At 36.7% G+C, this 21,557-nt stretch overlaps 3 protein-coding genes across 8 annotated transcripts; 1 reads left to right on the top strand and 2 right to left on the bottom strand.

Moving 5' to 3' along the window:
* Window positions 1–263: 263 nt before the first annotated feature.
* On the top strand, window positions 264–3,239 carry LOC124181579 (dnaJ protein homolog 1). Of its 2 annotated transcripts, none has more exons than XM_046568267.1 (2): window positions 264–420; window positions 1,520–3,239. In XM_046568267.1, the coding sequence occupies exon 2, from the start codon at window positions 1,531–1,533 to the stop codon at window positions 2,605–2,607; it is 1,077 nt and encodes a 358-aa protein (XP_046424223.1). In that variant the 5' UTR covers window positions 264–420; window positions 1,520–1,530; the 3' UTR covers window positions 2,608–3,239. The 2 variants fall into 2 exon arrangements, with proteins under 2 accessions (XP_046424223.1, XP_046424234.1); XM_046568278.1 differs by lacking the exon at window positions 264–420 and adding an exon at window positions 994–1,012.
* LOC124181462 (A disintegrin and metalloproteinase with thrombospondin motifs adt-1-like) lies at window positions 2,936–6,691 on the bottom strand. Its single transcript, XM_046568070.1, has 4 exons — window positions 6,564–6,691; window positions 6,134–6,346; window positions 5,139–5,923; window positions 2,936–4,947 (listed from the first exon to the last, which is right to left on the bottom strand). The coding sequence occupies exons 1-4, from the start codon at window positions 6,681–6,683 to the stop codon at window positions 3,714–3,716; spliced, it is 2,352 nt and encodes a 783-aa protein (XP_046424026.1). The 5' UTR covers window positions 6,684–6,691; the 3' UTR covers window positions 2,936–3,713.
* A 1,064-nt stretch (window positions 6,692–7,755) lies between these two features.
* LOC124181392 (histone-lysine N-methyltransferase, H3 lysine-79 specific) lies at window positions 7,756–21,471 on the bottom strand. Of its 5 annotated transcripts, none has more exons than XM_046567952.1 (12): window positions 20,975–21,471; window positions 18,979–19,158; window positions 17,613–17,939; window positions 17,266–17,533; window positions 16,495–17,185; window positions 15,941–16,412; window positions 15,111–15,719; window positions 14,477–14,994; window positions 13,969–14,217; window positions 13,323–13,558; window positions 12,273–12,343; window positions 10,429–10,685 (listed from the first exon to the last, which is right to left on the bottom strand). In XM_046567952.1, the coding sequence occupies exons 1-12, from the start codon at window positions 21,050–21,052 to the stop codon at window positions 10,581–10,583; spliced, it is 3,804 nt and encodes a 1,267-aa protein (XP_046423908.1). In that variant the 5' UTR covers window positions 21,053–21,471; the 3' UTR covers window positions 10,429–10,580. The 5 variants fall into 5 exon arrangements, 3 of the variants coding, with proteins under 3 accessions (XP_046423899.1, XP_046423888.1, XP_046423908.1); XR_006870453.1 differs by having other exon boundaries at window positions 10,621–10,685; window positions 12,273–12,424; window positions 20,975–21,470; XR_006870451.1 differs by having other exon boundaries at window positions 10,623–10,685; window positions 12,273–12,356; window positions 20,975–21,470.
* Between the last annotated feature and the right edge of the window lie 86 nt (window positions 21,472–21,557).

The raw sequence follows: 21,557 nt of genomic DNA, 5'->3' as shown, positions 1-21,557 counted from the left end.
GTTCACCGTCAGTCACCTGTCAATCTTAATATGCCAAAATTTTAGTTGCCAAGTAAAATAATTTGAAAAATTTAACCAGGAAATATTTCAATAAATTAACATAACTGCTGTGAAATGTGTAGAACATAAATTACTAGTGTCTAATTCCTATCAACGAACGACGTTGTGACGTACGGAAGTTGATGGAAGGTTCGCTGACTAGCTCCGAGGCATTTCTCGAAAGTTCCGGAAAGTACTAGACGAACGTTTGTATATATGGGCTGCGCAACCTACGCCATACTTTAGTGCATCACAAGACGTGAAACGTACGCTACGAGAGTAACGTTTAATACGTGTTGGAGTTTATTAAGCAGTTTAGTGATTCAAGTGTATTTGGATATATAACAGACCCACGACAACTAGTATAAAATAATCCCAAAAGTGAGTATTTCAAATGAGTATATTGTCTGCGTAGGATTTTAAATCAGAATCTGAAATTGAAAATAGCTCCGCATTTATCTCCATCATGTAGATATACGCGACGCGAAATTTAGAAGAGGTCTGCGATGCTCGTGCATATACGAGAATGGCAATGGGAGTGATTCTCAATCCACTTCGATCGTTGAGTTTATTTTTGAGTTGTTTGGAATTGCTACACTGTTCGATGCTATAGGTTTCATCATATCCAGAAATAGACCGTCTAATACGTGGGTGTGTAGGGCCCGCTGTCCCCTCTGTGGCCTGTATGTAGTGTATCGTCTGTAGCAAAGCACATCGAATGACCGTGTAAACTGTTTTTAAAAATATCTGTTAATTCAACGTACCGTTATCACCATACGTTTCACGTAAAAGTTACGCGCTGAAGTCAGTAGTTCCAAAGTTTGAAAACGTACCGAATTTTTAATTTGTTGCCTTTTTTAATCTTCGCCCTCCGTATTAATAACTCTCATCTTTGGCTACAGCTGCTACAAATTCTTATTGAGAAAATAGCCTTGATTGTACGAAGTTTTGGTACCAACGTCGTAAATCCGAGGTCGTAATTTCATTCAATTGAACATTTCACTTTCTGCAAGTCTTAACTCTTACAAGGATCTGAAGACACTATGACATTGGACTAGTAACGTTCAAATCAACTCGATAATATTTATACTTCTATTTTCATTCTTCATCACTGGTTAGATCTTTCGCATATCGGATCCTATTTGCAATTAATTTATTTTGACGTGTGTTGTTTTCGTTTTCGTAACAGTCCTACTGTTTTATTGATTGGGTATTTACTCTTGGTTGGAGTGGCACTCGCCACTTGTGATTATGACATGGATCATGGTCATTGTCAATTATAAATTTTAATTCAGATTACATATTTTATATGCCCAAATGTGTACAATATATAATCATAAATTTTTTTGTTTGATTTTTGCACATAGTTAAAGAAACTAAGAATTTGAGATTGGGGTTTTTTTCCACTATTTTACTGTAGGTTTAAATTCAATTTATTTCAAATTCACGTGGTTAATTTACATTGATTAATTTATTGCAGGATCACAAGCAATGGGAAAAGACTACTATAAGATGCTAGGGATTGCCCGGGGAGCAAGCGATGATGAAATTAAGAAAGCATACCGTAAATTGGCTTTGAAATATCACCCTGATAAGAATAAAAATTCGGGTGCTGAAGAAAAATTCAAAGAAATAGCTGAGGCCTACGAAGTTTTATCTGACAAAAAGAAGCGAGATATCTTTGACAAGTATGGAGAAGAAGGTTTGAAGGGAGGATCTTCAGGAGGATCTTCTTCCGGTCCCAACGACCCTGGATTTACTTCATATACTTTCCATGGGGATCCAAGAGCTACATTTGCACAATTCTTCGGGTCGGCCTCACCATTTCAGACATTCTTTGATTTTGGTGGTCAGGGAAGCAATCGTATATTTGGTTTTCATGATGACGACATGGACGTGGATGACCCCTTTCATTTAGGAATGGGTCCAGCAAGACCTGGCGGGCCAGGAGGGGCATTTAGATCTCATTCTTTCAACTTCGCTGGCTCAAACGCTAATAGAGGAGGCAGTAAGGATCGGGCACAAGATCCACCTATAGAACATGACCTCTATGTCACCTTGGAAGACATCACCAGGGGATGTACGAAGAAGATGAAAATATCGAGGAGAGTAGTCCAAGCTGATGGTTCGGTTAAAAAAGAAGATAAAGTACTAACAATCAACGTTAAACCAGGATGGAAAGCCGGGACAAAGATAACTTTCCAGAAAGAAGGTGATCAAGGACGCGGCAAAGTACCTGCAGACATCGTATTTATTATCAGAGACAAACCACATCCTCTGTTCAGGAGAGAGGGCAGTGATGTCAGATATACATGCAAATTATCTTTAAAACAAGCCTTGTGCGGCACGGTTATTGAAGTTCCAACGCTATCTGGGGAGAAGATTACACTGAATTTGTCAAGGGAAATAGTGAAGCCTAATTTGGTAAAGAGAATCCAAGGCCATGGGTTACCTTTCCCTAAAGAGCCTTCGCGTAAAGGAGATCTGTTAGTGGCATTTGACATCAAATTCCCTGAAACATTAACGCAAAGTGCCAAGGACATACTTTATGACACTTTACCCAATTGATCAAATTGTGATGGTCAATGATTTAAATGAGCAAACAAGTAACCATCCTGTTGTGTAACCCCGTAATCGATCGATCCTAGAGATTATAGAGACTCTTTGTACGTTCCAGTACAATATGTATGGAAGATCTAGCATATTCATGTTCGTCTAGGAAACCCTAGATCAGTAATCTTGTCCACGGCAAGCTTACTTCAAATTTAAAAACAGGCTCAGTCAAAATCAAGTATTTAATATTAGATGAAATGTTCCTTGATCCAAGCCTGTAAAAATGTTCTCTTTACCTCATCATTTGACGATCAGCTTCTGTAAAGTGAAACTAGGATTTTGAAACAGGCGAGCGTGTCGTGCTAGGCGCTAAGTTATGTGATTACGTTGCGATTGTGATTACACATATGGTGTACGAGTCTGTATTTACTATGCTATTTATGTAATTATACTGTGTTCGTACTGTGGAACTGTTGGTATGTATGAATGCATGCGAATGTGGGTGAATGTGAATAATTACAATAATTTCAAATGCGATATTACAAATATAAACTGCTCCATGCTGTTGATACATAAATGTCGAACAGCTAACCCCTGTAAATGAATAAAAGATATCTATTTGTAATAATAAAACGATTAATATTCTTTACTTATAATTCTAATTATTTTTCTTGTAAGTTTTAATTTTAAAGTTGGTTAATTATTTGTACACTAAATAAAAAAATATGTCAAGTTATTTGATATGCATGTGTTCCCATATTTTGATTTTATAATTCTTATACTGAGCTTACAGCGTGGTGTCAGTATCTCTGCTTAAAGTTTTGCTATATGAAGGTGTGCCTGTCGGTGAGGATAGCAGCGAGACACTCCTAAAATAGTCAGCCACAACGGTGACGTCATCCGCCTACCATTCAAAACGCCCCTCACCTCTGTCCCCCCAACTCAGCACTCACACTGTGCCACAGATATTTACGTATTGGGAAGCTGTACCTTAATATATATTCCTGTATCTGTTCGTTTATTAGGCTCGCTTTACATACATTCATCGGACATGGAGGATAATAATAGCAATAAATTAAATAAAAATAGGTGGAGGTCGGTAGTTGAGGTATCTGGTCCACTCAGTTGGCTGCAGAGAACATTGTGTCGAGGTCGAGCAGTTTTGGAGCACAAGGCTCAGAGACTTGTGCTTCTAAAATTTCTTCTTTGACAGGTTGTGGCAGTTCAATGTAATCCTTGACTGTCCAGCCACCTTCGTCCAGAGGCATAGCTGTACTAGGTGATAATGTTGTTAGCAGGGGTAAACCATCTGATCCAAGACTCAAATACTTCATCATCTGCTCTGGAACTATCTGATTGCCAGGACGAGCATTCTGTGGTCCTAAGTTTAGATCTTCTTCCATGTTATTTTTAATCAATCCTTTCGCAAAGCGAAAACTAGCTGGTAGACAGTGGTGTTGACGACAGTAATAATTCTCACCCTGTTCAGTGTGACACCACGTTCCATCTGGAAAATATGGGTCAAGACCAACATCGTTCAGTTCTATACGTGGAGTATAATAAGAGCTATCCCCATTGCGGCGACAAAATATTGCGCAAGCCATCCATGGTCTTTCAGGTTCATGAGGAGCCTGTAATCCACTACCTTGGCTGTCTAGCTCTGGTAATCGTTCGCTAAATTTCTTACATCTCATTGTTCCATATTCTGTTGTACTTTTCCGCTTTTTCTTGCACAGCATTTCATCTTTGCAGAGCGTAACGTCATAACCAAGTCCTTCACAGCCTGCTAATGTATTTTGTGGAAGAGGATTGTTACACAGTCGTCGTCTAGTTTGGGCTCCTTTCGCTCCTGCTATGCAGCCACTATGACACGATTCTTCAGTCCATGCACTCCAACCTCCTTTTTGTATGACTGTATTCCCTGTTGTGGAAGAAATTTGCAACTTTGGAAGACATTCACCGCCACGACATTCTTTTCCCTTTGCGCAGTAAGTTCCATCTAATGCTGGGCCAGCAAAATAATATCCACTTCGATGTGGAGTCTTGCATTGCAAAGATTGACAAGCTTGAGATAATGTGACAACAATTGCGTCATTATCCCTTAAAAGAACTTCACATTGCTTTTTTGCGTTCCAATCTCGGCCAGGTAAACCAAGATATTTGGCATGATCCAAGCTTTTGTCATAGCTTGATTGCGCTTCATCCAAGAGACAAGTTTTGGTATCAATAAGTTTTCGTGCAACGTCACGACTGCATTCAGACCAAACAGTTTCTCCTTGAGTACCCCGGCTAGGTGACATAATATAGCCATCCCTTGGGCATCGGTTTCCCGTCGAATCGTGGTGCATTCCCAAGCTTTCAACCAAGTAATAACATTTAATCAACATGTGTGTGACAAAAAAACGAAATATTTTCAACGGAATCAAAGGACTAGAATAAATGACATAGAATAATTTTTACAAGATACAAGTCACAACTATTAATGAATAATACTTTAAGAATACAAGAGATTGCGGTAAATACATAATGACATCTAGTCTACTAACTTGTGTCCAATTTCATGAGCAGCGATGTAAACTGAAGTAAATCCGGCAGAAGGATAAGGCTTTCCAAATACGTTCGTAGTACCCAATTCAGCGATTACACATGCATATTGATCAAGACAAATACCACCAACTGTAGCTAAACCCATTGTTACTCCGCTCTTCTTGCCACCTTCTATGGCATAAAAATCTAGCCCAGATACGTAAAGACCCATATCCCAATGATTTGGATTTTTATCCCCAGATGGATTGTTGATTCTAGCATAATCGCAAAATGAATCTAGAAGTTGGTTCCTTTCACCATTGTGATGTGGTAATTCAGATGGCTGCCTCTGCATCAAATCTAGACGAACAAGTGCTAGATCGATTTTAGAACCTAAAGTGGGATGGTGATAAAGTGCTTGAACTCCATTTATGTAAGCCAGTAACATATCTCGCATTTTCTCCTCGTCTTTATCCATAAATGGTGAAAAAAGCCTGTATGCGGGTTCATCGAAAAATACTGCCAATTCCAATGTTAAGGATTTGCCGTTTCCTCTCCTTGGTCTAGAGAACAAATTGTAATCCAACGCTATGTCATTATTGAAATTTGAAAGTATGGTAGGCCTATCCGGAATATCCTTGTGTAGTGCTATACGAGATGATATAGTAGCTCTTCTGACAATATGTGGTTCTTTCAATATTTCCCCAGAACGGCCTTTGATGAGATGATCATTGGATAACCATGAATTATCTCGGCGTAAAGGTGTTATCTCGAGCGTAACATTCTCCAAAAAGATTAATCCATGCTATTTAAAAACAAATTTTCTGTAATTAGATTTTGGGGTAGATTGAATATTTATCGGAGCAAGAATAAAGTGGAATACACACGAATACTTGGATCAACAATAATCAATGTTAACAAATAATACAGTCAACATATAGTCATATACGTTTACCTGCTATACCATAATAAATGTTATGACTTATAATGCTCTAGTCCAAAATTAAATACATACCATAGTACGGTGGTGACAAACACTGATGGCTGCAGAAATCAAATTATCTTGATGAAGATAATGACAGGGCGATGGTGTACTCAATTCTGGTACTTCTTTCAATACTTTGTCCACACCATGTCTCCAAATTCGGAAGCTTGGTGCCAAAAGTTTATCATTCTTGCGTAATGTTAATTCCAATTTTCTTCCAAATACTGTGAAAGTTATAGGAACCTAGCAAGCATCATTTACCGTTAATTTCAATTCTTTGCTAGATGTGTGTACAATAAGTTATCGGCAGTAATAATAATAATAAAGATACCTAACTATGGTATTCTTTTGCGTATCATTACGCTATTAAAAAAAATTAACATTCTAATTATACAGGTAAAAAGCAATCTCAAAATTACGAAATGTTATGATTTTTTTTACATATGTAGAGATATCCCACCTTATTTTCAGAGTACGAATTCCAAACTGGTAACAGAATAACTTCTACGTCTTCTGAAATATTTTCTCCAAATGCAGTTGTGAACAAACTAAATAACAGGAAACTGTATCCAAGGATCATCTTGCTCAGTGTTGATTTCAAGTTCAAGTGTCCTAATAGAAGACAGTGCTACATATTTATGTGGAATTATGGCAAGCCCGTAGCAGTAATCATTGTCATGGTGACTGCTACGATGCAAAATGCATGCTGGTGCCTCCATTAATGGCACGTTGACCCCAAGTTATAAATAAGCATCTCGTTCTATAAATTTCCTGTAATTTACATTCAATTTAAAGGTGATAATGACGATTATTAACGTTTTCTATTAAATTTTTTTCGTTTGGCATACATATTAGTTCTTGCTAAATAATTTTTGATTAACTTTGAATTTGGATACAACTTGTAGTCAAGAAGTAGTTCAACATTTTCGAAGCGACTAGCTCAATTATTTTAGATTACCGAAAACGTTCTTAAAATTTGTGGAAGAATTTTGCATTGTATTTTGAAAATTTGTTTGTCAATATCTAATGCAGCTGCTCATTTTTTTCTCTCGAACGCTTATCACCACATGATTATACCTATAACACGTAAAATGCACACACTTTATTATACAAGCTACTGTATAGGTAGAATAACGGTATACTTATTGATATGTTTCTATTTTATTCACCCGCACAGAGTGTATGATGTCTGTGAAGGTGAATAATGTTGCCGATAACAAACAAGAGAGCGTGCATATGGGAGCTCTATCCACGAGTGGACAATTCTGACTGTGGGTAATTTTTTTAAAAAAATAAATATCATTTAAAGTATCGTAACATTAACGTCAAAATAAATTATAATTGAAAATAATTCTTTGATGCGAAAACATGGTGATTTTTAACACAGTTATATCAATTAGCAGTTTGTTAAATCAATTGAAAGTAGGCTTATGACAATATGTGTAAATTCTTTCAGAGTCTCACCTATAGAATATGCAAGTGAATCATACAGCATTGTAGGAATAAACTTTGCATCAAACATTAGTAGTGTCTCGTACAAGAATGCTTAGACTGCACAGTAAAGATGAATAACTATTAATAGGTGTATATATTTTTTTTTTAAATATGATATATTAACATAAAAAGACATGGAGGGTAAAAAAGAAGTAACATTTTGCTTGTTACAAAAACCTTAGTATTAAAATATTCCAATAAAAACAATAAATAATAATCATGATCAATAGTAATAAAATTAATCAATAGATTCGGCAGTGTATGTAACATGCTACAGTCGGTAGGTGACTACATTACAATAACTATATGTACTGTTGTATAGGGGTTATTAAATAATCATTCGTTAATTTACAGTTATGCATTACAAATGAAGCGCTTTTTACAATCGTAGGAAATAACCAAATTCTTTTTTTTTCTTATCACACTACTTACAATTACATTGCCTCATTGAAATCACTGGGTATCTCAAAAATCATTTTACTTCATCCTTCAAGTTTTAGTGATATCTCACTGGTTTTTCTACTTTAATCTCACTAACTTGTACAGAAAAATGTGTGAAAAAATAACTCTTGCGAGCAATAAATATGGATTTGAGTGGTAAAATGAACAGTGTCAAAAGTTGATATGCCAATAACTATAGTACATTATATGAACATGAAGAGATGATACCAGGGAATTTTACATAATCGAATAATTGCAACAATACGTGTTCTGTATATTGTAATTTTCATTGCATTATAGAAAATTTATGTTTCTTATGTTCGTACTCACTGTTAGATCAAATTCATGAACAACTAGTTTCATCGATTCGAATTATAAGATGCCTGCTATGTTATTAAAATTAAGGACATCAGCAGAAATCTATGGATTAATAATAACTAATAATGGTAGCAGTTTGTTTCAATGTTACATTCGTTTGGCTCATAAGAACCTACCACGTTAAAAAATCACATGTGCCAACTATATCAACACATCGGTGTCGTATATAGAATTTTTGAATTTATCAATAATCTTTAAAATGAAATAAGCTTTTACTATGAGCTCCACAATGGTGTGAATGTTAGTTGAAGTTGTCGGTGCTAAATTTAAAAAGTTAGTTTGTGATTTGTACCAGAGATTGTGTTTACATGTACATTAAGAAATGATTTATGAAGTCAAGTGTTAGAATGATAAATTTCTTTACATTTAGGTTAGGTTTCTATTTGGAATAAATCCGTATATTAGAGCGTTCTTTCTTTTATGAAATTTGATTTTCACATCAGCTATATCATCAGTAGACATCTTTTGGTGCAGTTCATAAAAAAAAGAACATGAATGCAAATTGATTCATACTCAAGAAGCCCTCACCAGAAATTCAAATTTCTGACAAGTTCTACTTGTGCCTATCGAACCTGGTTTTATGCCAGACAAATTTTAATTTATGAAGCCAGACCATTCAACCAAACAGCCTATTAACTTTGAAGCGGGAAAAAAAATTATTGGCAACAGAGGGATCACAAAACCGCAGAAGAAGAATTGCCCCACTGAAAATAGAATATCTTCTTGTCAGTAACCATTAAATGGATAAGCTTGATTTAGAACCGTTGACAAAGATAAAAATGTATAAACTCTCAGCTTGCATACCATCGTCAAAGGTAAATAAACATTTTTCATCCTGAGACGGGAAGAAATTTATTTTTCGTCTGACTGATAACAAAGTTCTGTGCCATTTTTTTTCGTTGAGCAGCTTTAAATTATCGGACTTTCTTAGAATTACCAAATTTTTATCGATCTGTGATCACCCTGTGCTTACTAGGAACTATAAGTGTAGTGACATTGGTTGATACAAACGGTAAAATGAAAAAAAAAAGTTGCTCATCAATGAATGTTGGACCTTGGAAGTAAGTGTAACTCATTTGGATAATGGGATATTTAATCTAAATATTAACCCTTACATGGCACCCTGGGGTGGAATCGACCCCACGCCAAGTTCAATAGTCTATAGATCCCTTCATAAATTCGTAAATTTTATCCACAATTAACAATGGAATATTCTTGGAAAAAATTATCTGCCAAAAAAACTAATATCTGAGGGGTACTTTAGAAGTTCTTCAAGACATTAGGTTAAATGTTATTTTAACTAGGCAATAATTACCGAGATGGGGGTCAGATTGACCCATACTTCCCATTGCCACATACTTCTTACCCGTGAGGTGTCCCACGTAAGGGTTAAAGATAGATTACTATCACACTCCATCGTTAACTTATGTCTTTATATGAATATCTTCCAAATTAACATAGTTAAGGCAGTTTGAAAATTATAACAATATGATGCCACAATAGACCTAAAACACTTAATAACTTCTATGTGATTTATCTATTTGGAAAAAAAAGAGAAAAATAAAAACAGTACGAAAAGTTGATTATTTTCTACTAAATACAATGATTTGATTAAATCGCAAGAAAAATTTTGACACACAGACCCAATTCAAAGTTCAGCTTGACATTTACCAACAAGGATCACCCTCAAATGCATTAATCTAAAATTAAAAAATCTAACAGGTTGACTTTGAGTAGAATATTTTCAAGAAGTCAATCTAAATCTGCATAGTTGATCACGGACTGTTATTGTAGAAAGCACTTCAGTTATAACAGGTGGGCTGATAGGGGGTGGGTTAGGACTGATCACCATTAGGGGGCCATTGCCCAGAATTATGCCAGTCCCAGTCTTTTCCTTTGGGACGAAACTTACTTGTCCCCCCTGAATTATTCCAATCTCTGTGGAAAAACTTTTTTTTAAAGTGATGCCGTTCAGGATCAGGTTGCTGTCGCTGGTATTTGAGAGGGACCGAAGAAATATTGCTATTAGTCGGAGGATTTGGAGGACGTGGACTTGTCGGTGAAGGTGTCCGTGGAGGGCCAAGAGCCTCATCAGGAGAGGGAACTATTGGTGGGGGACCAGTAACTGTACTATCGGACCCCAAACCGCTGTCTGGGCTGGTATTTACTCCTTCGGTGGACCTCCTACGCTTGTCCAATTCAGTGGAGGCGAATGCAACCAATCTGTCGAACCCTGAGGTGATTCGGTCCTGCCAATCAGCTTCTCCATCTGTAAGGTGAACCTAGCTCAACCACTGAAATCTAGCTTGGATTGATGATGATGCTTCATATTTTCATAAAAATAAGCCAATCCAATTCAGTACCACCACCTTTCAAGCTTGATCCCGCAAAGTTTGCTTAAGGGACAACACCACTGTGACGGTTTCAAAAAATCGATTTTTTGAAAACCATTTAAAAAAATCTAAAATACTTTTAAGATTAAGATGCCGTTGGACCCAGGTCGAAAAATAATTATTTTCGTAGATGTTGAATATTTTGTGGAGCGGTGCAGCGCTGCGTCGTTCTCAACGCAAGAGTTGAAACAATTTGGGCCGATGATTATCCCCAACGTCTCCAGAACTTTCATGAGGCTTCTCAGGCCATCATTGAACACTAATACCGCGATATCAGTTGCAATATCAACGATTTTTTTCCCTCCGGAGTGGGACAAATTAACAAACCTAAAACTTTGAACGCGTTTTTTACGAAACCACTTTTTTGAGTGTGGCACGCAGCAAAACTCGAGCAATTTTTATCCGATCGAATTCAAATTTTTATTATATGAATGAAAATAGATTATCTAATGAACTACATAGGATTTTTTCGATATCTCAATAATAATAAAAGTTATAGCCTGTTTCGATGAGAAATTTTGCTCAAAAATCATTCTTTAATTTCAAAAGCGTGCCTATTTTTTAAAAATCAATTTTTTTTCCAATCCCCATGTACTTCACTTCAAAATGTCATACTATTAACGAAAACACTGCGAATTTTTTTTTAAGTCGACGTTGAAGAGTTTTGCTGCGTGCCGCAAACCACTGCGGAGACAACAGCACTTGACGCGAGAGCTTCCCCAGCGCCACCATGCAACGTGAAAAATATGTAAATAATGTTTTTTGAAAAATTAATAAACAAGGAAAAAAACGCAAAAAAAATTTTTCGAATATCTCTTATTTTTCCCACAAAAAAAAATTGTCGAAAAATGTACAAAAAACAGGGGGTCACAGTGGTGTTGTCCCTTAATCCTTGCCTGCCCCCATTGTAATTAAGTAGAAGCTTAGCTTCCCATGCATTATCTATATATTCAGGTAATATACATAAGATTAATTTATTTGTCGCGATCTTTTCGGGCCAGCAGCGTTTCATAGCTTCTTTGGAAAAGTAGAATTCATATTAATATGTCCAGGTTTTAGCAGTTATAAGTACCTTTGTTGGCGCATTATTATGAATGTTTGACCATTCTTTAAGAAAATTTTGTGAAATCGGAGTAACAGACTTCACATATTCATTATTTTCAGATATTGCAAATGCTGCACTTGCAAACAATGTTTACATATACTGAGTTTAACTATAGTCTGACTGCGGTACTGCTAATTGCATATATTATTAACTTAATTTATGAGAACTGGACATACTAACTCAATCGCAATGGCTTATTTTCATGCAAATATGAATGAAAAAATACCATAAGAAGTACTAAATAACTATCACGTGTGCTAAAGCTGAGTGCAATAAACAGTAAATGCAAGAAATAAGAGACAAGTTCTGAAAATGTAATAATAAAGGTTTGGAACAACCCCTGCGGGAGACAACTCACCGGTGACCACGCACCAACCCAAAGGCAGCCATTCTTTCTGATTTCTCCCTCTGTTCTGTGCGTCTCAATCTCTAACAAAACAAGCTTCAGGGGTTGTGAGTGAGATCGAGTGTGTGACAGACAGAGCTAACCAACATACAGCTACAGTGCATCTAACAAATACATCAAACATCAACAAAAATAAATATAAATAAAGATCAGATACCAGCTCCATAAGTAATTTTTTGGTACGGTCAAATGTACGTAATAAGTCCAAATCGTAAGTACGCAAAAATGTAGAACGATGCATAGCAGAAAGGAAATACAATTCAGTCTACCAAGATTAGAGCAGAAGGTTTAGTAATGACCAATGAGTTATTAAAACAACAGATCAATAATGATAAAAATACCCTTATATAAATTACATTAAACAGGTGAGCTTCGCGAAATTGGCATCTAAATAAATTTGCAGGATGAGAATGCGTACTCAACCAACCCAGAATGTAAACAGTTGGTCTAAATTGCGATAAAAACGTTGAAATGTTAAATAATCGATTGCTTTTTTATTCTTTTGATCTGTTGCTTCAAGGTTAATTTACATACAAGGTATCCCAAAATCTTATAGCGTGCACTTCGGTGTCGACTTTTTGATAATTTTTCATTTCATGAGATCCGAAAATTTATTAACAACAATAGTTCTTACTACTGGCATCATTTATAGAAACTTTAGCTAGCCTTGAATGTAATAAGAAAAGTGAGCACGAAAAAAATATTTCTGCTGCACTATTTAAATGTAAAAAAAATAATCATAAAATAATTAAATGTAAATTTCATATTGAAATGTTGTAATATTAATAAATAGGAACAGTCGTTTGGTACATGCTTTTATTACTCCAGCACATTTATTGACAAGAAGCAGGCTTCATTTTAGAATTATGTTAAATATCAGTCATTACACAGTCTTCACTGTGTTTGCAGCAACGACTGGGACACCATGTACAATCAAAATCTGTGTGAGGTCAAGACGTCAGGTCTATCTCAAGACAATTTCATTTCAATGAGTTTACTCACCATCATCCCCTGCTGCATTTCTTTGCCTCTGTGTTGTCATTTGTGGTTCGTCAACCAGAGGTGTAGACGTATTAGAATGAGGTTCCAACAACGGGCTCAGAGGAGCACCACTTGTGCTTACAGATGAAATTGGTGTTTCAGTTTTGATCGATACTACCGAATGTGACTGCGACAGTGCAGCGCTGCCATTACTACTGCTATTTCCACTTGCGTAACGTGGGTAAGGTTGATACCTACTGACAAAAGTATGCTACTTCCAAATACATATATACATATTTTTCAATGACTATTGCACAGTGATAACCTTTGTAGGTAATCACTCGTAAGTTCATTTTGTATCACAGATTAAAATAACAACCAATTACCGTATTGTGCCGACTATAAGCCAAGGTTTTTTTGTCGTTAAAAACACCCGCCGAAATCGTTCTCGTCTTATATGCGGATCCATCTTATATGCGGGTAATTAAGAAAAACACCTTGATATACTCTCAGAATTGGGGGTCGGCTTATACTCGGAAAAATACGGTATAATTTTCTGCAATTGTAAGACGGCCATTTTTTTTTTTTTTTTGCAAGCATGCTTAAATAAAAATATAATTGGGTCTTGGCAAAAGTTAGTGAAACGACAGGATGAAAAGTAATATACCTTCGACTGCTAACAACAGTTGGTTCACTTTTAACACTACTAGTGCTGGTATTGTGGTTATTCAGTATCCGCGCATGCAGAGAAGCAGCCAACCCCTCCACAGGCAGCAATTCTCCATTGGTAGCTGCTTGAGACGATTGGATTGGGAGAGAAGGGTGTGACTGTGTGGGGACTTGGGATGGATTGTCAGTAAAGTAAGACTCATGGTAAGGCTTGATATCTGCTCTGGGAAGCTGGACTGGCGTATACCTATAAAAAGAAATAGACACTCTCTGATAATCGAGCAATGTAAAATCATTAAATTCATGATATAACTAAAATTCTCTTCACTACAAAACAAATAAATTGGAACGCAAATTAATTTTGGAATTTGAAATTTGGGGTAAGATTTTTTTTTAAATGTCAACATTTGAGTTATGCAATACTTCAGTTTTTTTACAAGTTCAAAATTTTTAGTACTAGTTTAAAATTGGATCAAACAGATTGCGTATGGTAAGCAAATACTCACCTCTGAGGTTGCGTGGTGGGGGTGTATAATACGGATGACCGTGTGGCAGTAATAGGGGTAGAACTAGTAGTTGGAGTCGGAGTAGGAGCGTAGCTGGCAACATGTGCCAAAGTTGCTAGTCCTGCATCACCTTCGGCACTTGCGGGTCTACTAATTGGAGAATAGACTGCTTCTGCTCGGGCCATAACGCTCATGTCGACCGCAGCATTAATAATAGTTTGATTTGATATCTCAAGTGTTCGCTCAATCTCGCCACTCACTAGATCGCCAATTGTCCGTGTGCCAAGCATTCCTCCACCAGCCCCTCCATTGCTGCCGCCACCACCTCCTCCTCCGGCTCCTCCTCCTCCTCCCCCTCCGCCAGTTGTACCTCCATTTCCTACTCCTGTTCCTCTGGTGATTCGATCATCGTGTGTAGATTGTCGAGTATCGATCACAGATCTTTCTGATGTGGTTAAATGAGAGGACAGTCGCTCCTGAGACAGATGTCTTCGAAGTGCCAACTTTGCCGGAGAAACCTAAGATATGTATCATTATGGGCACAGATTTGAATATTAAATAAAACATGTAATATTGCACCAGCAATGAATCCATTGAATCTTTCTTTTTAAGTTGATTTAACGTAAAATCTTACCTGTGTGTAATCAGGAGTAGTGACATTCTGTGGCAGTGCAACACGTTTTCTCTCTGGCTCAGCTTGCTGCTGCATCTGTTGTACTTGAAGCTGTAACTGTTTACTTCTATTCTGCTGATCCTCGTTTAGAACACTTGTAATGATACTTTTCAATCTATCTTCAAAATTAGCTACTCTCGGAGGTTCTTGGGCTTTGTTACACGAATCTCTGACATTAACTTGAGATTGCATGGAAGCAGAGGGAGAAGAGAAGCTGAGAGTAGCTTGAGGCAGTCTTGCCCTGGCAGTGGGTGCTGTAGTTGTACTTGGTCTATTTGGTATTCTACCAGCTTCTATTTGTCTCCCTGTTTCTAAGATTTTTTGGGCTAAAATTTCAGGATTATTCTCCTGAATCTTTGCTATATCAGGAACATCAGGCCATTCCTGGGACCTAGATCGTCCTTCTCTACTTTTCCGTGATGATCCAGTCTTGTTTTGTAGTGGTTCGTGCTGATTTTGTTGATGTTTGGATCCAACCACTTCTCGCTGCTGCTGTTGAATTATCGGTACTGATGGTTTCTCATTACTCGCACGCTCTAGCACACTCAATTCATGTTGTAGTTTTGACACCTGAAGAGAACGAGAATATGATACATGTATTGCAATATATAATTAAGAATTTCATTTTCATATTAATTACCAGATATATGAAAGTCAAGTATTCTGTTTGAATTCGTAAGAGTCCAAAGACCAAGTCTTTTTAACATATTTGGGATAAAAATATTACGGAAACTGCACAAAAGGAATAGTTACAAATATTATAGGTAATGAATCCAAGAAACTTAAAGTACCTGGGAATGCAGCCTCTTGCGCTGCGATAATGTGGTTGAAATTTCTTTCAAAATATAGTCTTGCGTGAGAGATTGTGGTGGATTTGAAACACTATTGGTGTTGGTATGATTATTGTACTTTTCTTGCAGCTCCTGATGCCTTATAGCTGTGAGTCTAGACTGTTCAGCCTCCATAGATGACACTTGGGCTTGAAGCTTACTCGCTTTGGCTTGTAATTGCTTATGTCTCATGACAATCTCCTTGGCCTTAGCTAACAAATCACCAGGTGATGTAGCATTTATTCCTAATTCTGTCATCCGAGCTTTTAATAATGCTACGCTGTCATCAATCAATACTTTTATCTGTTTTTCAAGCTGTGCAGCTCTTGATTGCAGTTTTGAATTTCTTTCTCGTTCTTTCGCAATGTCTGTATTTACTGATACTCGGTACGTTGGTGTTCTCATCGATTCTAACATTGCCATAAATTGGTCCCTAAAGACAGAAATGATTTGAAATAGCTAAAAATCATTATTTAATCTTGAATGCTCTTAACTGAAGTTATCAAAACACATACCTATAAAGATCGAGAAGAATCTGAAGAGCATAAGGGGTGGCAGAAGGGGCTGCAGGTATACTGAGTTCTTCATGAACAGAGGTAGAATGTGGCTGAAGAGCAAGAGAAAGGGAAGAAAGGTGTTGATCGACACATCCAGGTGCCGGAGGTGGTTTTTTTCCAAGTGCTTGAGGCGATGTACTAAGCAGTGTTTGGCTGTGTAGTAAATCTAATCCCGAAATATTGATAGCCTTTTTAGGTTTAGTTTTCTTTACGCCTCTACCTCTTTGTCGACCTCTTGGTGGAGGCCTGGAGACTCCATTGGTGGCTTTTCGATTTAATTTTCTACCAAGCTTAGAAGGCTGTCGGCGATTCTTTATACTATTTTCTTCTAAATCAGAATCACTGTTTGTACCTAACTGTTCAGAGTGATTAGGGCTGTCAAGTTGCCTAGAAAGATCTCTTTTGGCTCTGTCGCCCCTCTCACCACCTCTACTTGATGTTCTACTACTATTGCTGGCAGTGATGCTTATCACAGAATCAGAGTGTTCCATGTCAATTGCCCCTGTCTTGTTATTCTTCAGTCGATGAAAATATCTCTCTAGTTTTGTTCTATCAATAACATGGAGATAATACGACACAGGTTTACCAGTCCATGACACAGATCCTTTCAAGGGTGACATCTCTGACACATGCATTATTGTTCCTATATCTAAAAATTTATTTTCATCAAGACATGAATATAAAATTATATACATTATATTTCTTAGGTTTGAGAAATATAATACCTACCACTAAGATTACGATCGGTAATACGAAAGTTTAGCGGGCAAAAAGACTTTGATGAAACAATCCTTGCTCCATCTCTCAAGTCAGCGAACCGCTCTTTTAACTGGTGATCTACAGTCGGACCAAAAGCAAAATTGTTTACAAAAACTATTGTGGCTCCTGTTATACTCTCACGGTGTTCATCAGCAAGAAAGTCTCCTTTAACCAACCGATACTCTCCGCATCGCTTACCATACCAGCTTAACCACTTGCGAAAATTATACTCCATGCTCTGAATGAAATTAATAAAATGTTATACGTCACGCTGGAAATTCTGTAGTTGAACAATAAATTTTGCCTCTTTAACATACCTGTGCATATTTGGATGGTACATCGGCTCTTTCGACACCAATGCAAATTTTACATGCGGTAGCAGCAGCCATTTGAAGAACTACCTGACCAACTCCAGAACCTAGGTCAACAAATACGTCGTCGTCGGTAACATCAATTTGATCAATCATTTGGCAGACAAGTTCATAACTCGTTTCTCCATAGACTTCTGGCGAAAAGGGTTCATACTGATTTAATTTGTCTGGCTCCACTACCGCTTGATTATACGTCTGCTGAAGTACATGACGAAGCAGGCCTCTGCTAGGTCTTTTATTCAGTCGTTGCATTGGCAGACTAGTACCTTTTTCCTGGAAATAGGAAATGTTAGTATGTTGTCTTTAACCAGAATTAATCTATAAGTCTAGAATATGAATATATTAGTTGATGATAATTGTACTAAAGTAATACATTTGTTACTGTTTTCTCAGGATTGTTTTATAATAACTCTAGTAAAAGTACAAAAATCAGCAACCGGGAAGCAATTAAGATGGTGAGTGGCAATAGTTCATATGGGTTAGTTACGTTAGTGATTCTTTTGAAGGATGTTCCGAAAAAAAATAATAACATAAGCAATTCAATACCAAGGTATAAGCATAATTTATGTAAAACCAAGAACAGTTTATCCTAAAACACCTTTACTTGTACATATACAGTCAAATCCTGATTTAAGTTCGCATTCTGAGGGTTTTTATTTGAGTTCCTTGAGCAAAAAGTTATACGTTCTACTTACAGATTTACAATCCACTTAGCCTGTAACTTAAAGAGATACGTTAAAAGTTTGATATAAATCTGCATTATACTATAAATCCCTGGAATCTTGTTGACTTGCAGTATTGCTATATAACTCATTTTGCAGGCTAGAATAACGTTGTAACAGTGCAAAATATAAGCTCACAAAATAGGTGCAAAATTGACACGAGATGCACGTTTACGAATAGGTAAATATAGAATCCATGATAACTGGAACAGCCTTGCTGAACGAATTGAGTTTATACTTGGGGTATTTCCGAGGTTTGTTATAAGATTGATATAAGTCTGCTTTCAACAATTTTACATAATAAAGAATATTGGATTACGCTAGCATAGACTTTAAATACATTGTTTATTATTATATTATAATGTATATGGTGGATAATAAATTTAGTTAATGGTGAGAGTTACGGTGATTCCTCATTCCAAGTTATTTAGCAATCGGTTCAAGTTCTTACTATAGGTAGATTATATAGTTTGTTGAAAGTATATTTACAGATTCCTCACTTTAGAACACAAATAGCTTATTCTCCAGAGAAACATTAAATGGGGATTTTTCTGTTTAAAATTTTCTTTTGAACAACATATAGGACTTACCAACTGAACCCGACTATCGATAGCTCTGTTAAATTTGTCGCATAAATTTTTCATGCTCTCAAAATTATGCATATCATAGTTACAGAGAATATTATTTTCCAGAGGAATTTTCAAGTCGGGTAGATCCTCGCAAACCCATCGCATTGTTTCCACAACATCAACGGCTCCATCGTGTCGATCCTGTAACAACAAGCATTGAAGTTAATAATACGTCATATAAGAAAATAAAAAGTAGTGAATGAATGGCAAGCAAGGAGTTATTAACTTACAAATTAGATGATAAGCGATTGCAAAATTCTAATAGTTTCTAGCGGTTCCTAATCATTTGTGTCAATTGAATTTTTTGCGATATTAACCAATTTCGGATGACTTCAATTTCAAAGATATTCAGTAATCTTGAGCTACTTCCATTGTGATTTTGACAGATTTCAAGCAATTTTCAGCAATTTCAACTTATTTTCAGATTATTTCTTGGGAGTCGCTTCACTTAAAGTGGTTTGCAATTACAAGAATCGCATCTCAATGGCAAGTATAGAAATATAACCGTGACAATGTTTGAAAGTGCTTGTTCAGCAAATATTGTTACAAATTTGTAATAGCAAATCAACCAGCATTTTTTTCAACTACACACAGCATGTGGGAAAATAGAAAAATTTCCATTTATTGATCTTGTATAGCTGTAAAAGCTAAATTCAACAAATACTAAAATTGTTTTTCAAGTCTTACAATTAGTAAACATGAGAATTCAGTACTGTCACTAAATTTTATAAGGCTCTTAGAAATGAATTTATTTATTGTAGGTATTGATTGTCCCCTTGGCACTGTTATCTGTCATATTTTCTGTTGACTCCAATCTTATGCCTCATTCCTTATTAGATTCACACAGGAAATTTCTTTTTCCTTACTTAGTCACAGAATTTCGCAGACTTATTTACATAGGATTCTGCTTATATTTTTCAAGAGGTAAACTACACCATGACTGGAGACAAAATTCTCAGTAAACTTCATGAATGTCACAAAACAATAAACAGAAAAATTCATGCCGGATTTAAACTGAGTTTTATTCGACACCAATCACACAGTGAGTATCTTTATAATTAGATCTGAAAAGTAGTACAGAAATTCGTCATAATGTTATTATAATAGTGAACCCTTGCTCGATTAATTCCATATTACACAAACATGATTAATGTTGATTATTAACTCTCATAATAATTCAAAACAGCTTTGACTGTATAACAGTAACATTATAAAACTCATCACGTGATGGCAGTTGAAGTTAAAGCTCTGTAAGTACTTGAATTTCAATGTGTGAGACTGACCTACATTTACTTCACTTGTTTATAAATGCATGTGCATATCATGGCTAATATAAAAGTTATAGTCTGTAATACATGAAAAATACATCAACGCCATTACAAAGACATCCATAATGAACACTGTTGCTAAATCTGAATTATAGATGAGTGCAGGATGTTAAGAATAATAAGCATGTAAGTTACATTTGCCTTTTGTCAATGGTATCAAAAATAATGCCATAAATAATTGATGTAGATGAAAAGATTTACCAGGTAGTAAAAAAAAAAGCACATTCATCTAAATAAACTCTTTGTTAAACTTCTAACCTATGTAACAAAGATAAGCTACAAACAAACAAGTCGGCTCGAAATCATGGAATAAGTTGACGATACGGTTGCACCGAATGAACTGATTTGAAAAGTTTCGTAAATGGTTTGGGAATTGAAAAATTAATTAAAAGCATAAGCCATATCGATAGATCAGATAATTAGGTGACAGGTGTACAGGTTAATAATAACGTAGTTTATTTGTGGTTATAGATACGAGATTCATGCAAGTGAAGAAAGTATTTCATGAAGAAAAGTGCAGAGTAAGACACTACATTCCGAATTAAAATGACGCATGGTATGTCGTATGAGTATTGTTTTCTCGTACAACAATGAGGTAATCCTCATTTACCGCACGTATAGGTACTTACTGATCCTGACCCAGAGGTAAGAGGCCACTGATAGATAATGGGTTCAGCTCCAGCCGGAGAATGCAACCGTAATTCCATTTTTTTAACAGAGTAAGGCTGATCGTGTAAAAATGCTTCGTACGTGACGTAACCGCCCAGAGTCCCGTTGGCGCGCGAGCACTAGGACACCAACACCACGTAGAAGACGCTCGCGGAGCCTCTCCGCTTCTCGACTTCTTTCCCGTACATTAAGAAGGCCGATGACGAGCAACGCTTGGCGCGTGCAAACGCACGGGTAATACGTGGAATTGCGAATCGCATGCAATTCCGATTAGCGGAGAGGACACGGAAAATAAACTACTCGGCTCAGATCAGAGCACGGCCGCGCGACGGAAAACACAAGTGGAACGGAGCGGAGTGAAGTGCGTTGGGGGGGGATGACGACATCAAAACATGGCGTCATGCCTTCCCGTCCGTCGTCCGACCGACCGATCGTGTGTCTTTCTTCTCTTTCTCCCCAGGTTCACAGCTCCGGCCTCCTTCTCACTCTTTCTCTCTCTCCCGCGCCAGGGCACTCACGTCTCTCCGCATTGGTAGCGGTGTT

Source organism: Neodiprion fabricii, chromosome 1 (assembly GCF_021155785.1).
Source record: "Neodiprion fabricii isolate iyNeoFabr1 chromosome 1, iyNeoFabr1.1, whole genome shotgun sequence".
Classification (NCBI taxonomy): domain Eukaryota; kingdom Metazoa; phylum Arthropoda; class Insecta; order Hymenoptera; family Diprionidae; genus Neodiprion; species Neodiprion fabricii.
This window is presented reverse-complemented; position numbering and strand designations above follow the sequence as displayed.